Source organism: Sarcophilus harrisii, chromosome 4 (genome assembly GCF_902635505.1).
Source record: "Sarcophilus harrisii chromosome 4, mSarHar1.11, whole genome shotgun sequence".
NCBI classification, from domain to species: Eukaryota; Metazoa; Chordata; class Mammalia; order Dasyuromorphia; family Dasyuridae; genus Sarcophilus; species Sarcophilus harrisii.
Genome location: NC_045429.1, coordinates 321890886 through 321905903, shown reverse-complemented (window position 1 = coordinate 321905903; position 15018 = coordinate 321890886). Strand labels below are relative to the sequence as shown.

Sequence of the window (15018 nt, the reverse complement as noted above, 5' to 3'; positions counted from 1 at the left end):
GCCTCTCTTTCTTTTAAACAACAACAACAAAATTCAGAACACACTAATAATATTAGTTCATAGGATTATAGAGATTTAAAACTGGAAGGGACATTAAAGGGCATTAAATCCAAACCCTTTATTTTACAAATGAGGAAACTGAAGCATAGAAATATTAAGTGCCTAGTAAATATCTGAGTCAGGATTTGAACTCAGGACTTTCTGACTCCCAAGTCCAAGACCCTAAACATTCTTCCATGAACAAGGTTCTGATTTAACCCTAGCAGCCTCCTTTTCTTCTAGTCTTCTCTCTTTAGTTCCTGAGAATAAATTCTGAGTTCTAACCCTTAAAAAAGGCAAAAGTTCAGTAAACTCCTATTCCAGCACAGTTCAGTTAAGCAGAGGGTGTTTGCTGCCTAGGGAATAGGTAAGATTTACTCTTTTGTTTGTTTTAAACTGTCAGGATCCATTTCTTTTCCCTCCTGTACCCATTGTAACTAAGATAATTTGTGCTTCTCTTAACTGTTCTCTCTGCAGACCCTGTCAGCAGTAGCCTGGCACAATCTGTCATGTCCATAGCCTCTTCTCAAAGCCAAAACTCTCAGATCAGCACTGACACAATCTCCTCTATGTCTGGTTCCTATATTGCCCCCGGCACTGAAGAAGAAGGAGACGTTCTCCCTTCCCCACTTGCCGCCAGTGGAGCCCCATCAGAAGAAGGAGAGGTAAGAAGAAAACCTCTGGAATCATCATTGTTTTTCAAACTAACCAGTTTGAGATACGTGAGGTCTATTCTCACCCCCAAGAAAAGATTCAATGATTCAGTACAATAAGTATTTATTAATTGGTGATACAAAGGCGACAATAAACCTCTTACATTCTGTGGGAAGGAATTGCATGTATATGAAATAAATTCAAAATAATTTTGATGGGGTACTCAATATTTAACACCTTGGGACACCCAAGAAGTCTCCTGTAGGAAACAGCACTTAGTTATGCCTTAAAAGGAAGTAGGAATTCCAAGATGCAGATTTGGGTGGAGAGAGAAAGATGAGGTAGGGTCTGAGAGATAACTATACAGAACCCTCTTAACAATATGGGAACAATGCTGTGGAGTGGCAAGTAGCTTCATTCCAAAGACCCCTTGGATGCTACTGTCTTCTGTCTGAAATTTCTTTGGCTTTTATCTCGTGTTTCCCATTTTGTAACTGAAGCCCCTTTGGGCATTCAGCTTTCCACAGTTCTTAGAATAGAGCAAGAAGAGGTTGGTGAACTTGTCTCTTACCCGTTTTATTTTGCAGTTGATGCCTGTTGAATCCCCAGATACTGACTTTGTTGGTGTCCCAGCAGAAGAGCAGGATGCAGAGGTAACATGCTAAAGAGCAGTGTCCCCTTTCCTATAGTTAGTGATCTTTAAAGCCAATAATCTAAGACTTTGAGGATGAACTTCAGTCTAGTGTTGGAAGCTGCTGCTATGTTCAGACTCAGTAGAGAAGCAAGATGTGATGAGTCATGTCATCCAGGAAACTACTCATCTTTGTACTCTTCACATGTATAATAGGATGGAGACTCCAAAGAGGTACTTTGTTGCAGAATCCCAAGCTTTGATCACAGTTGATTACCCATTAGGATTCCTATAAACCTTTCCAATGAACCAGATCTTCATTCTATAGATTTTGGGGGAGATGTGAGCCCTTTAGAAGTTCCTAAGCCAGAGCTTTGTATATACCTATCATTTTTCTTGTATTTCATTTATTGCTCTTGTGATTTCAATCCAGGAGAGAAAAAAAAGACTAAAGGAACTCCCAACAAAAAAATCCTTTTTTTATAAGACACATTGATGTAAAATTGATCAGAGCCAAATCCATATAGTAACTGTGTCTTACTAAGCAGAATTTCCCCAATCAACACAAAAGGGAGAATGGTACATGATGAGTCATACATGAGGAGCCTTGAGCAGAGAGAGAAATTCCTGAGATAGCCCCACTATCAAGGCATTACAAGGATCCAGATGGATAGGGTGGGAGCGAGCCTGTTGGTATTGATCTTTCCACAAGGGGTAGCAGTTGATTGGGGATTTAGGGATACTATCTAGCGAGAATAAAGAAAAAATGTGTTCAGATAGTGAGCAAAACACATAGTGAGAGTGGAACAGGAGACTAACAGGTTAAGGGTGGTATTGCAACCTCAATCATACCAATAATATGGGGGCTCCTTGGTTTTTTGTCAGCTGTTTTATTATGGTAAGTGCAAGGATTTGGAGGGGTTTATATTGGTCTGGGTTCATAGCTATTCTTTCAATATTCATAGCCTCTTTGCTGTGTCCTAGGGGAACGATGTGTTGGAAGAAGAGGATGGATCATCTACACAAGAAGATGGTAACAGACTGGCTCTTTGCTTTCTTTATTCTCATTTTCCCTAGTGATGTCAAGGCAGAGAAAAGAGAACCATTTATTTTGGTGGCATTATTTAGTTGTATGATTGATGAAAAGAAAGTCACAATGTGTGAAATGCAATGTGTGAAAGACAGCAGGGAGAAAGGAGTATCTCAGTGTATCTTCCTAACTTTTCTGGGAAGAATAAAAGGAGGAAGGCAGGTAAGAAGGAACGGAGGAAGGAAGGAAAGAAAAATGTATTTAGTCTAAGGACGCTAGACTTCGGGCAGATCATGGTTTTGTGTGTTGTTGTAATCTCCAGAGGTTTCTGGACAGTTGCCCAATCACTGTTTCTCCCCTAAGAGCTTCTCAGCCAAATGTCAGAGGACCATTTAGGGCTGCCCTTCTGTGGTAGAAACAGCAACAGTGTCTTACAATAATTTCTCTAATTCAGGGAGAGGGCCTTGGTTTGATTCACTTTAATTTAGAAGATTGCTCTCCTTCCTATAAAAGAAAGATCTTGAGAAGTTGTAGCTGGTGATTTAAGAGAATTGCCAAGAAAGGGGCACAAGTTTTAACAAAATTATGTAGGCATGTGTCTGCAAAAATGTGTCTGCAATGATATTCACTGACAACATTTGAGACTTTTAATGCTCTTCTTGGAATAGAAATAGCATTCTTTCTTCCTCCCTCCCCTCTTCCCCATTAAAAATTAGCTTAGTCGTTAGTAAAAAAAAGGATGGACCAGATGGGAAGGATCTGAGGCAAAAATAGACACCCAGAATCCTGGGGTTGAGAATCTATTCTCTCCATGAAATGTGTCATGAAAAGGGGGATAGATCAAAGCACCTACCAGGCTAAGCTAGCCCCACCCCCAGCCTGGCTGTAGACCTCAGCCGCCATCATTCTGGTTGCTTTTGCTTGAGTGCTGGCCACTGCTTGGAAAACTTCACAGGGTGTGCATGCACACAGTCAGCCCGGCCCAAGAGCATCCCAGGCAGACTGGTGACCACTGCTTAAGAAATGTGCCTCTCATCACCTTTTGCACACCAGCCAGAGAGACAAACCATAAACTCAGACTGTTAGTTGGACCTCAGGTTACCCAAGTATCGCTTGGTCATTCCAAAACAGACTTGCTTAAAATCTTAGCTTTTTATAAATTTGTCTTCTTCCTCTACATTGTAGGGTTGCCACATTTCTGGTTGTTACAAAGGGCAGGGTTGTTTTTCTTCTTGATATCTTATAGTCCATTTGGCAACTCATGATTTCCTTTCTCCTTTTCACCAAGGAATAGGGGGGCTTTAAAGAATGACTGCTATAACTCTCCTTGCCCCCTTACATGTCTGTAGGTTTCTGGTCAGTCATTTAAATGATGTTCCAAATGACAAAACAAACAAATATTCATCAGCAAAATCTTAATTTTGTTAATGTGGCAATTTGGATTTGACATGCAAAATAGTGGAACCTGGAATCTTTAATTTTTGCTTTTATTATTTACTCATTTTGCAGAACCCACTCCCCTATGGTCATAAACGCATCTGACACGGACCAGAGACAGACACAAGCATGAGCAGGGGGTAACTTTCCCAGTTGCTTTCTTTAGCTTTTCCCAGCTATTCTCTTGTCTGCCTTTTACCTGCATATTTACTGAACTTCCTAGTTGTTCTCTTCGAAATCCCTGTGTATTCCTTTGCCCTCCTCCTCAGTAATCTGAAGTTACTGAACAAGAAATGAGAAGAAGCTGGTTGGGAAGACAGGGAAGGATAGCTTCGAGAACAAAGACACTCACATCCCTACACAATGTGACTCCTTTATTGTCCACTCTTTACCCACTTAGTTATTGTCTTTTTTTAATATATAATTTGATTTTTTGTCTCCATCTTTAAGATTTTTGTTTTAAAAGACAGTAAAGCAAAGAAAATCACAGCGCCTCTCTAACTGCATTAACTCCATTACAGGCCAGAGGACTTGCGCATTCCTAGGTATGGAGTGTGACAATAACAATGACATTGACATCGCAGTGGTGAAAACACTCGACAATAAGCTGTGCTCTGAGGTCTGCTTACCCGGTGAGTGGCAGTCTGCTGAACATGAACTTGGGAGGAAACACCCCCCACCTCCTGCTCTCTACCTTTGCTCTCACCCTTTACACACCCATCTCCTATCCTGCAGTTTCCTAGAAAAGAAGGCATGGGGTGTGCATTAAGATGCTGGGAACAGGCAAGACAGCAGCAATGTCCAGGAGACTCCTTAAACCTTTTGACAATGAGCAGCCTCTCTTTTAAGTAAAAAGTGCTCACCCCTAGGCTAAAAGAAAAAAGGGGTAGAGTTTATCGGTTTGTGCTTATGACCCCTCGCTTTAGGATTTGATAAGTATTCTGTCAGGAATCCATGAGATTTTTAATCCAGCAGTAGCAAGAAACTCTAAGCAGTGACCTTTTTTTTTTTTTTTAATCCCAGCTGGATTCCCCAAAACCAGCATAGGTAAATTCTTAAGAAGGAAATTGAAAAAGTACTTTTAAAATCAGTGATTCACTTTATGATCCAGAGAACTCCAAGTTATCAGCTTCATTGTTACCTGCTGGATTTGAATCTTAGAGTGCATTGTTTGATTAAAAGGGAAGTCAGAGTGCTGCTGTCTTAAATTTCATTGCATCCTGACTTCCATGGCCCTTGCAACAAAGATCGATTGCTCTAACTTGGAATCCCAGAAATTTGATCAATTTTTTGCTCCTTCCTTCTGGAGATAATTAACTAAAAATAGAATGACCCTTTAGATGGGAGCCTTTTTCATCATGTTTTCAACTTGGACTTTCACTTCTCTGCCCTGAAAAGCCATTTAAATATTCCTTGAATCATTTCTTTAGCACTAGGGATTGCCCAAGTAGTCTTGGTAAACACTTCCCCTTTTTAGATGGTCCATGAACCCACTTGTTGGCTTTTCCCCAGAGGCTGATCTTTCCATTGCACTGTTGTTTGTGACCTATGAGATCTCCTTCTATAAAGACTCTTTCAAACTGCAGAATCCTGGGCTATGTTCATATATCCAAATTACTTGTATACTCATGGGTCCAGTGCTTCACGTACTCTATGAAACAATTGGAGTAATAGAAAAGGGAACCTCTCCAGTGAATTGCCACTCTCCATCAAACTAGGAGGAAAAATGATTTAAAAAATCATGCTAGCTCTGTGCAGTTATATATACAGAAAAGATCTTAAGAAAAGATCTTCCAGCAGAAATAACTCATCAGGCTTTCAAAAAGGCTTTTAAGTAATTTCCCATTGAGTATAGCCTATTATTTACCAAGGCCTCTTAATTTTTAGTGAGGCCAGTTGAGATAATGCCATTTCATCTGCTTTTCCTGTACTATATTTGGGAAGCATCTGCTAAAACAAAACAAAACAAAACAACAAAAACAACAAAAAACATTAAGGAGGAATATTGAACTAAGTGGTTGATCCCTCAGTTAATTTAGAGCTGGTGCTGTGAGGGGCCCAAAATACACCTCCTGCCTTTCCGCTTATTAACTTGCTTCTGTCTGTCCATTTGTTTTTGTGTCTTTTTGCCAAGTTCTGATCTGTTTGTCTGATTTGTTTATTTTAAAACATTTATTTTACCTGGATTCAGTCGGTATGAAGTTCATGTTCACTCTGTGCCAACACTGTCCTTTTTTGGCTGTGCTCAGTCCCTTACACCAGGGTTGCTGGATATGCACAGCTTTATTGGTGCTCCTTTGTTACATAAGGGATTTTAATAATTGCCATAGACTTATATTGAGGCCATCTCTCCCTATCCCCAAGAAAAATATTTGGGGTCAGTTAACTCCATTCCTGTTGAACTTTTATAAAGAACAATTTAATAGAAGTAAATAGTTCATTTGTGAGAATTCTATATCATGGGGGAGCTTGTTCTCCGTTGCTTTCTTTGGTCAGTCAATTTGTAAATCAAGCACTGACTATCCTGCCAGGCTTTAAACTGAGGTCTCTGGCAACTAAGATAAGAAGCCCTGCTTCCCTTCAAAGGATGCAGTTTAACTTTCCATTTTTAAGGGAGCATTTCTTAGCCAACAACTCTGGTGCAAATTGAGCTTTCTCTGGGGCTTCCTCCTCACTTCCCAAGACCCTTTCCCAACCTACCTGCATTGTTGACATTTATTCCACTTGTGAGATTAGTGGAGGCTGTCAGACACAAACTTTCTCAGAAAGAAGTCATTCACTCTCAGAGCCCCTTATGATGAGGGCGATTGCCAAAGGATATTCTTTAGGATTAAGCCAGTCTCAGTTTTAAGAAGGACATGAAGATAAATCACAGACAATCATTAGGAAAGGGTTGGGTTAGACCGCTTTAAAAACGGCATGCTCAGTATTTGAAAAGCCTATTGGGTCCCATTGTACCATTTTGGGAGATATGGAAGAGAGGAGGACCACCTTTCTCTACTTATTCTGCCCAGAAGGGGCAGGGACATGTCTGGAATGTTGTGTATGACTTATGACTGGATTGATGACTGGAGAAGCTAATCTCAGGGGAAATCAGTGTGAAATAAATTGGATCTCTTCATGATCAGCTAATCAGTGTGGAATAAATTGGACCTCTTCATGACCAGTTATAAGACCTTCTCTTATGGCTGGGACATATGTTTGATGGCTTGGCTATTTGTAAGCCCAAACACACAGGGCATCTCCTTCATCAAAGCAGCACCTGCTTCCTGATCATTCCTTTGTCTGCTCAAGTCCATCTACCCTTCCCTTAAAGCAGATGTTATCTTTTTCAGAGAGGGCAGAAGGGGGAATAAGACCTTTTGACAACACTTAAAATGCTCTGTCAAAAGGGGATACTCAAATCACTCTTTCCCAAGCACAGGTGTTCTAGATCAGTCGTTTCAAATTCAGATAAAGAGCCCTGTGAGTGGTTTATTAATTTAGAAAACCCACAAATTAACATTATGTTGTATTTTATTTATTTTGCTAAATATTTCCTAGTTATATTTTAATCTGGTTCTTTCCTGGCATGGGGAGTTTTGAAGGAATTGACACCTCTGCTCTAGGAGAGATAAGTTCATGAAAAAAGTTGCTCTGGTTCCACTATCAGTCATCTCTCCTGTACTTTTTAAGATAATTTTTCAGTAGCCTGACCCATTCTAAGCCCTCTCTTGGCAGAATTTGAACCCAACTCTTGGATGATCTCTCACTGAAGGTAGCTTTAAGCATGTGTTCTGAGATTTTGTCTGAAAGTAGCCTTAGGCAAAAATCTAAGTAGAAAAAGCATGAATGGTAATAGGATTAAGAACAGAAAGATTATACTAGCTAGATGTGGTGTTGAGGGATTTGATGGATAATTAAATAGGCAAGCAGGTTAGAGGTCAGATGACAGCTGACAATCTACCCAGAATCCAACTATGAACTGGAATTTGGGGCAATGTCTTTATGAAAAGAGATAGAGGCAGATTTGGGTCTGTTTGTAGAAATTTTCAATAAAAATCACTGTGCCACAGACATAGAGAAGAGCAGAAAGAACTGAAATAAATCTTTCTTGACTAATCAAAGAACATTTAGTAAATGCTTGCTGTTTGCCAGCCACTTCTTGGACTTCCTGTCCCTGGAGTTGATAATCATATCAGATCATCTATCATGGATAACAAAAAGAAATATTGGATGTTTTGTTTTTCTTTTGGGAGAAGCTATACAAAAGAATCATATGTATTCTGGGGCTCAAGCCCTAGACCCACATGTTTCTATAGCCCTTAAACGTAATTCATTTGGTGGATTTGTAGAGGCCAAAGGTTTAAAAATTTATATCTGTATGTGACAAAAGGAATCTACTTCCTTAAGTGTGCCTCCCAAGTCCACCTCTAGAGGTCACTTTGTCCTCCCACTTCTAAGGATGGTAAGCAGTCCTGGTTACCTTTTCTGCCATTCTTCCCACTCTGTAATGGACTAAAGGAAAGGAATGTCAGCCAGACAAAAATGGTCACTCCCTTTCGTAAGGAAATTCTTTATCAGCCTCCCCAGATAAAGAAAAAATTATTTAATTTTGGTCAGTGTACCTCCATATGGATGAATTTAAGGAGAAAGCCACTTGGGAAATTAATGGTGGGCTTTGCAGAATCCTTTTCAGAGGAGGAGGTGCTACACTGGTCCCAGTAAATCTTTCCTCATCATATTAGGGTATAATGAGGGGCTGAAGAAGATAGACATCAAAATTTTCAACCATAATTCTTAATTTTTTAATACCATTATAAAATCTTGCCTCTCCTCTCCCGACTCCCCCCCCTTCCCTCTTCCTTTCCCCAGGAAAACCCCAGCTATGGTTTTTTAAGGACTTGTTCAAAGAGTGGAATTTGTCAGTCAGGCTCGTAAAGATGCCCAGTCTCAACTAAGTGGTCTCTTCCTCGATAGCCTCTAAGCCCAAGCCTCTCATGGTGTGGTGGTGGTGTTACTGCTGGTATTTTTATTTTGTGCATGCTTGTGTGTCTTCTCTCATGTTTACCATTTGCTTTTGGTCTTTCCTACTGAACAGCCGAGGTTCCGGAATCCTGCCCCATAAACATTGAGGAATAGGTATGAAATCCACCAAGTCATATATCTGAACAAGCATAACTAATAACTAACTCATTGTTGGGCTTTTAAGCTTCATAAAAGGCAGTATGTCCTGTTCTTGTCCTGCTACCTAGCTAGGGATGCACACACATACACACATATCCTTAACACCCAGTCTTTAGTCCTCCACGGAACAAAAGATCCCCAAATCCAGCTATGAAGAATCCTTAAGGATTTCCTTTGCTTCCTCTCTCTCTTCTCATGGGATCCATCAGCCTAAGCCACAGAACATTTTAGAATCAACACTGAATCAGGGAATTCTATGGGAAATTGGACTAGATATATGATTCCATTAATATAGGGAAACTCTTTAAGCAGATCAAACTTCAAGTTTTGAGCACTGCTTAGAGCACTGAGAAGCTGTGACTTGCTCAGGGTCATTGAGCCAGTATGGATCAATGAACCTGGTTCTTCCTGGTTCAAAGGCCAGTTCAGTGTCCACTGCACAACACTGCCTTTGTGAGAAATAAAACTATTTTCCTCCTGGATTGAAATGGATCACAGCTGCCCCTAAAAGTCTATAGCCCAAGCCTAACATTCCCTAATTAGAAATACTTCTCCTTTTACAGTCACATAGTAGCTTGCCTGGATTTTTTTTGGCATCACCCTAAAATCAGACATCACAGTCCCCTTTTAAATTTCAGCTCCATTAACATTTACAAAGCCTTTTTACATACATAATCTAATTTTGACCTCACAATCCTTTGAGATAGATGAGGTATTCTTCCCTCTTCCCTTTTATAAATAAGTAAACTGAGGCAGCATCAGTCAGTCGGTAAACAAGCATCTATTTAGCACTTACTATGTGCCAGGTACTGTGCTAAGGGATACAAAATGGGGAAAAGTCCCTTTCCTCAAGGAGCTTAAATTCCAATGAGGGAGACAACATCTAAATAACTATATACATGTTAAATATATAACATAGATAGAATGTTATAGTTTTAAGGAAGGGAAAAACATAAGGGGAAAGCAGCTTGGCATAGCAGCTAAAGACCTGGCCCTAGAGTAAGAAAACCTGTGTTTTAAGTTCTGCCTTTGACACATATGGTCTTTGTGATCTTGAACCAGTCACATTCTTTCTGTGCCTTGACCTCCCCAGCCTATCTTCCACATCTCAATTCAGTAAAAAGTTAGGGGAAAAAATTTGAAAGCTGATTTGGATTTACATTGTTGGAGAGAGTTTCCTTCTTGGAAGGAATGAAGTCCAAACAAACAAAATCCCTGAGGCTCCCAGAGATTAAGAGTCTTGCTTATGATCACAGGGCTAGTCCTCCTGAGCCCAGGGATCTTCCTGCCTTAGGTTTTCTGTGCCCCAAACCAGTGAGCATCTACTCAGCTAGGTTTGATAGGCCAGTGTCCCTAGAACTGCCTCAGTGGAGGGATGGGAAGCACACCATTCAGGGTACAGCTGTCTCTGGGCTGCTCTCAGAGGGGTGTAAAGCAAAGCCATGTCAGTGGGAACACTGGAAGCCATTAAGCTGTCTTCCTGCAAGAACTCACCGACACCATCCTGTCTCTGACACCTTCCATGGCTACTTATCACTTCCTTCCCTACAGGTGCCTTCTTTGCAAACAATATCATCTCAGGCCCAAATTAACATATGCCTCTCACTCTCCTCTCATCCTTCCTGCCATGAAAGAAAATCTCAGCACCCAGAAGTTTCGTTTCTCTGACCCACAAAAAGATATTTTTCCGATATCAGATTGTTATTCCAGGGAATCTGGGCCTAAATGTACCAAATGGAGCAGTTTTTCTATATCCCTGTCAGCTTCTTCCCCAGGGACAATAACAGAGACCATTCCCATAGAGGGTACACCCTATACCTGACTTCTTTCTTAACTTTGATTTTCCCTGCCTCTCTTTCAATCCCTGTTGTCCTATTAATTGGAAGGGGCACACTTCCATTGTTCCAATCATTGGAGCTTCAGGTAATGCCCTGTGCCCCTAAGTGCCGTACTCCAGTGCTATCCATGTTGGAAAAAATCTGGACTCAGCCAGAGCCACTGGTAACCCTCCTTTTTTTTCCCCCAGGCACCTGGCAAGTGGACAACAATGCTATCAGTTGCAGGAATAACCAGTGCTGGCATTTGTCATCAAGCAGCCCGGAGGACCCTGAGAACCAGCCTTGTGTAAGGGGTCCCATGGCTGTCTGAAGAGTCCTAGCCCCTGTCACAGGGCTCTTTTTTCCATCCTCACATTCCAATGTGCCCCCCCCCCCCCACTGGACTGCTGACCTCCTGGGTATTCCCACTAAGACCTGTGATGACTTTTTATATTTGTGTATAAAACTGGATGTCGAGGTCATTCTACACCTTGCCCAGCCTCTCCTACTTCCTGGATCTCCACTTGAAACAGACTGGAAATCCCTCTATCTGGACTAAAGTCAAGTTGATGAACTGTGGTTCATCATCGCCTTTTCAGAGACTTCCGCCCCATCTCCCCTATAAGGTAGAGCAGCAGGCTGTGTGCTGGCTGTGTGGTCTCATTTTTTCTCCTTAGGGTTACAGCAGGAGGGCTTGGAAAATTGGCTGCTTTGCTTTCCTTTACCTATGTTGCGTTATCTGACCTCCAGCACAATTAAACTACCTTGGCAACTTTCCTTTTGGGTTAGCCCTCATCCATGGCAGAGAAAAGTAGGCATCCTATACTAAACTATTCTGAAGCAGTTTCTCCACCTACTCTGAAAAGTGGCATCTAATGGGATGGTTGAGTATTTCTTTCCATAAAAGTCTAGTTTTTGCCTCTTATGTGCTCTGCTTTGTAGATAAGACTTGCTCCCTTTATGGGGAATCTTAACACTTAAATTCTCAACTGTTTATACCCTGAGCAATATACATGGATGAAAGTGGCTATCCTCCTTCCAGACGTGTGCATAAGTACCAGTGTTCTCACATCAGGGACAAAAATGAGGGTCTGAAGTAGAGCCTCAAATAGTTGGAGGGTGGGGAAGAGGAGGGAGGGCATGTGACCTCAGTGAACTCCCTGAGCTACATGAAGGGAGTGAGCAGGCCTCCTCCACCTCCAGGGCTTCCTTCCCCCTTACAGTCCTTCCTGCTTAGTCTTAGCTAATACTAAGAGGTATAGTGGAGGAGCAGATCTGTGACTATGTAGAACATGGATTGGAATATAGTTCAGGTCAAATGAGGTGCTTTGAAACTTAAATGAATATAATAAAATCCTGAGCCAAAAAGGTTAACCTCTAAATCAGGTATCATTCCTATCTCCCCATCAGGGTTATTTGGAGGAGTTCTGGATACTGTTTTGATTTACAGCATTTAAAAGAGGGATCATAGGCTCTTGTTGTAGGGGGAGAACAGGCAGGGAATATGAAAGAGTAAAGCTTCCAGGGACATATAATAATGCCCTTGAGGAATATTTATTTTCCAGGAGGAGCCCTCTTGTACTCCTGTGCTGGAAAGCCTATGCAAGTCCATGCTTGAAAGATCTAGAACCCTGAGAAAAGCCTCAGCTCCCCTCCACCTTCCCCTCCCCCCCCGGGGGAGTTGCCCCACTGTTTTCAACCTAATGGTCTAACTATATATTCTCGGAGGTATAAGGAACCTATCCAGGTGTACTTTATATTCCTGGTTATGGCTTGACAATTCAGAAGCCTAATAATTAAGGCAGTGTTTTGAATCTTTAATTTTTATCATCCTCCAAAAGACCCCAATACAAGTTGATTGGCTGGTATATGGTCCCTTACCTGCCTCACAATTATTCCCTTTCCTAAAGCAAAAAATTAAAACAAGCATAGTTAAGCAATAATCTCTTTCCTTGGGCCTATATAATCTGGGTGGTTTTATCAGCAAGCATGCAGACCTACCTCTGGCAGTCACTGGGTAGTGTTAAACAGGATGCTTGGGGGAGGAGATGGGTGAATGGAGACAACAGTTAATAGTTAAAACAGCCAGGAACCTTAAACCAAAATAAATATCCTCATTCCTTTTACTGATTACCTGTGTCTTTTGGTGCTGGGGTGTCAGAACCTGCAGCTCATCTCTCTCAAGCAGCCAGCAAAGCAAGAAACTTGAGGCTGTGTTCCTGGAAGAAGGCAGCAGTAATCCTTTCCTTGTTTCAAAACTGCTTCCCCACCCCCAACTGCAAATGTGTAAATGTGGTGGAAACAGCTCCTTAGCCCCCTCTTTCTTAGATAGTTCCTCTTTTTCCTCTCCTATTTAGATACCTGGCAGGTGGTTATCCCATTCAAGAGTATCTGACAAAAACCCATCTTATTAAGACATGAGGCAGTTGACAGCCTGGTTTTGATATGATCACCCCCCTCCCAAACAACAATATCAACCTTGCCTGTTTTGATCCTATCAATCAGGCTAAGGAAACACATCAGGGACAAAGCCACTGTTTCTAAAAGGGAAAGGGGAAAATGCAGGTTAAGAAGTACCATCAGAGGAAAGCCATTTCCCTTTTGTGTAGTGGCTCTCCAAAGGGGTAAAGAAGGGAGGTCTGATGGGAGCCATGGCTTGAGGAATGTCTTGAATAGCATGGGTTATAACAACTAATCACTCCTTTGCTTATGCTTCATTCTGTTCCCATCCTATTATTTTCTAGGGATGGGATGATCTTGATTTGTTCACCTTGACATTTTCTTCCTCTTCCCTATTTCCCACCCCACTTCTATTCCACCAGGAATCCCCACCATTCTGGGAGCTTTTAGTGCATGTGGAGCACTTTTCATAACAAAGAAAGTATCTTATTTCAAAGTGATGCTGGGCTTGGTGCAAAAGTGGATGATGTTTCCTGGATATTTTGCACACATGTGTGTGTGTGTGTGTGTGTGTGTGTGTGTATTTGTGTGCTTACTGTTGGGGACAGTGTGTCCCCTTCAGGGGGCACACATAGGTATGCTGCAGGTGCCACCTCAACAAAGCAATGTTTATGGATTGCTGCATGGTTCTCAAAAGTGAATAAAACTGTTTACAAGAGGAAGAGGCAGCTGGTGACTGAGAATTTGGCCTGCTTGTGAGAGATTTTGTACTGCTTTCTCCAAAATGCCCTGAGGTTATTAAAGAGGTTCCCTGGAGGTAGGAGATGTGGAAGAGTAAGAGGTCAAGGTGGAGGGGGTTGGGAATGCTTTTTGGTGGGAGTTGACATGCCTTTCCCAGAGCTTCCACATCAACTCCTGGGCAACAGCTCCTCTTTCCCTCCCCCAGATGACCCCAGTTCTCCCCGTACAGGCCTGTGTGATGAACTCCCCTCCCCAACGCTTGATTCTGCTAAGGCAAACTAGAGAGCTCCTAAGCACACTGAGGCCTTCAATAATTACACAGCAGGAACATGGGGACGAGAGCGAGGCCAGAGGAACGGAGGAGAGAGGGAGCTCCTCTCTGCCCAAAGTTAGGGAACTACGGGTACCCTGGAATTTCTCACCTTGCTCTAGGCGGTTTGCCGTCCCGTGCCCCCTTCCCACTGATACATTAGGATAGGGGGATGGAGAGAAGGTGAAAAGTGCCTTTCCCTAACGGCTTGGCCGAGGCAAAAGGATGATGCCCCTGAGCTCGACTGCGGTCTGTTCTCTCATTTGCTTGGTTCCCGGGCGGGAGCATCGGACGGACATGCCAGCGACCGTGGATGGCGCTGGGAATCGGGGACCGGGGACCGAAAAGAGATGCGAGGGAGCAGCAAAAGCTACAGGGGGCTTAACCGAGGGCACCGCACACCCCAGAGGAGACCCCGAGCCCGCGCCCGGAGCTCAATCCCAGGGAGCCTCACGTAGTTTTGAGTTCATCAACCTCCAGTCAAGCAGGGCGGAGACAGGGGGCAACCGGCGAAATGGTAGAGCGGCCTCCCGGGAACACAGGCGGGGAGCTGGGAGCTGCGCGGGCCTCCAGCTCTCAGCGCGGGGCCCACAGAGCTGGGCGCGGGAATGCCGGGAGCGAGGGGGGCGGGGTGAGGACCGCGGAGAAGTACGGGGTTCGAAGCGAGTTAGCGGGGTTGAGAGTGGCAAGTGCCCGCGGTCTCCTTGGAGACTCGCGGACCAATGGCCGAGGCAGAAGCTGTTTATGGGGGTGGGGCGTCGCCATGGTAGCGAGAGAAGCCTTCCCGAGCAGC

The 15018-nt window shown here is 42.8% G+C and overlaps 1 protein-coding gene and 1 long non-coding RNA gene across 7 annotated transcripts in view; one reads left to right on the top strand and one right to left on the bottom strand.

Annotated features, from left to right (window-relative positions):
* The window catches only part of RNF157 (ring finger protein 157), a 120797-nt gene extending 106901 nt beyond the window's left edge, over positions 1-13896 (top strand). For 3 of the 5 annotated variants that reach the window (XM_031965860.1, XM_031965859.1, XM_023502520.2), the window contains exons 15-19: positions 517-704; positions 1281-1346; positions 2309-2357; positions 4313-4423; positions 10984-13896. In XM_031965860.1, coding sequence (XP_031821720.1) covers positions 517-704; positions 1281-1346; positions 2309-2357; positions 4313-4423; positions 10984-11105 — 536 coding nt within the window. In that variant the 3' untranslated portion in view covers positions 11106-13896. Of the gene's footprint in view, positions 1-516; positions 705-1280; positions 1347-2308; positions 2358-3863; positions 3926-4312; positions 4424-8871; positions 8913-10983 lie in introns of those variants that run through there. The other 2 variants (XM_031965861.1, XM_031965862.1) reach the window with 2 other exon arrangements.
* On the bottom strand, positions 12596-15000 carry LOC116423276. Of its 2 annotated transcripts, none has more exons than XR_004233822.1 (2): positions 14680-15000; positions 12596-12993 (listed from the first exon to the last, which is right to left on the bottom strand). It is a non-coding gene; the product is annotated as an uncharacterized LOC116423276 (long non-coding RNA). The 2 variants fall into 2 exon arrangements; XR_004233821.1 differs by lacking the exon at positions 14680-15000 and adding an exon at positions 14338-14671.
* Positions 15001-15018: the final 18 nt, after the last annotated feature.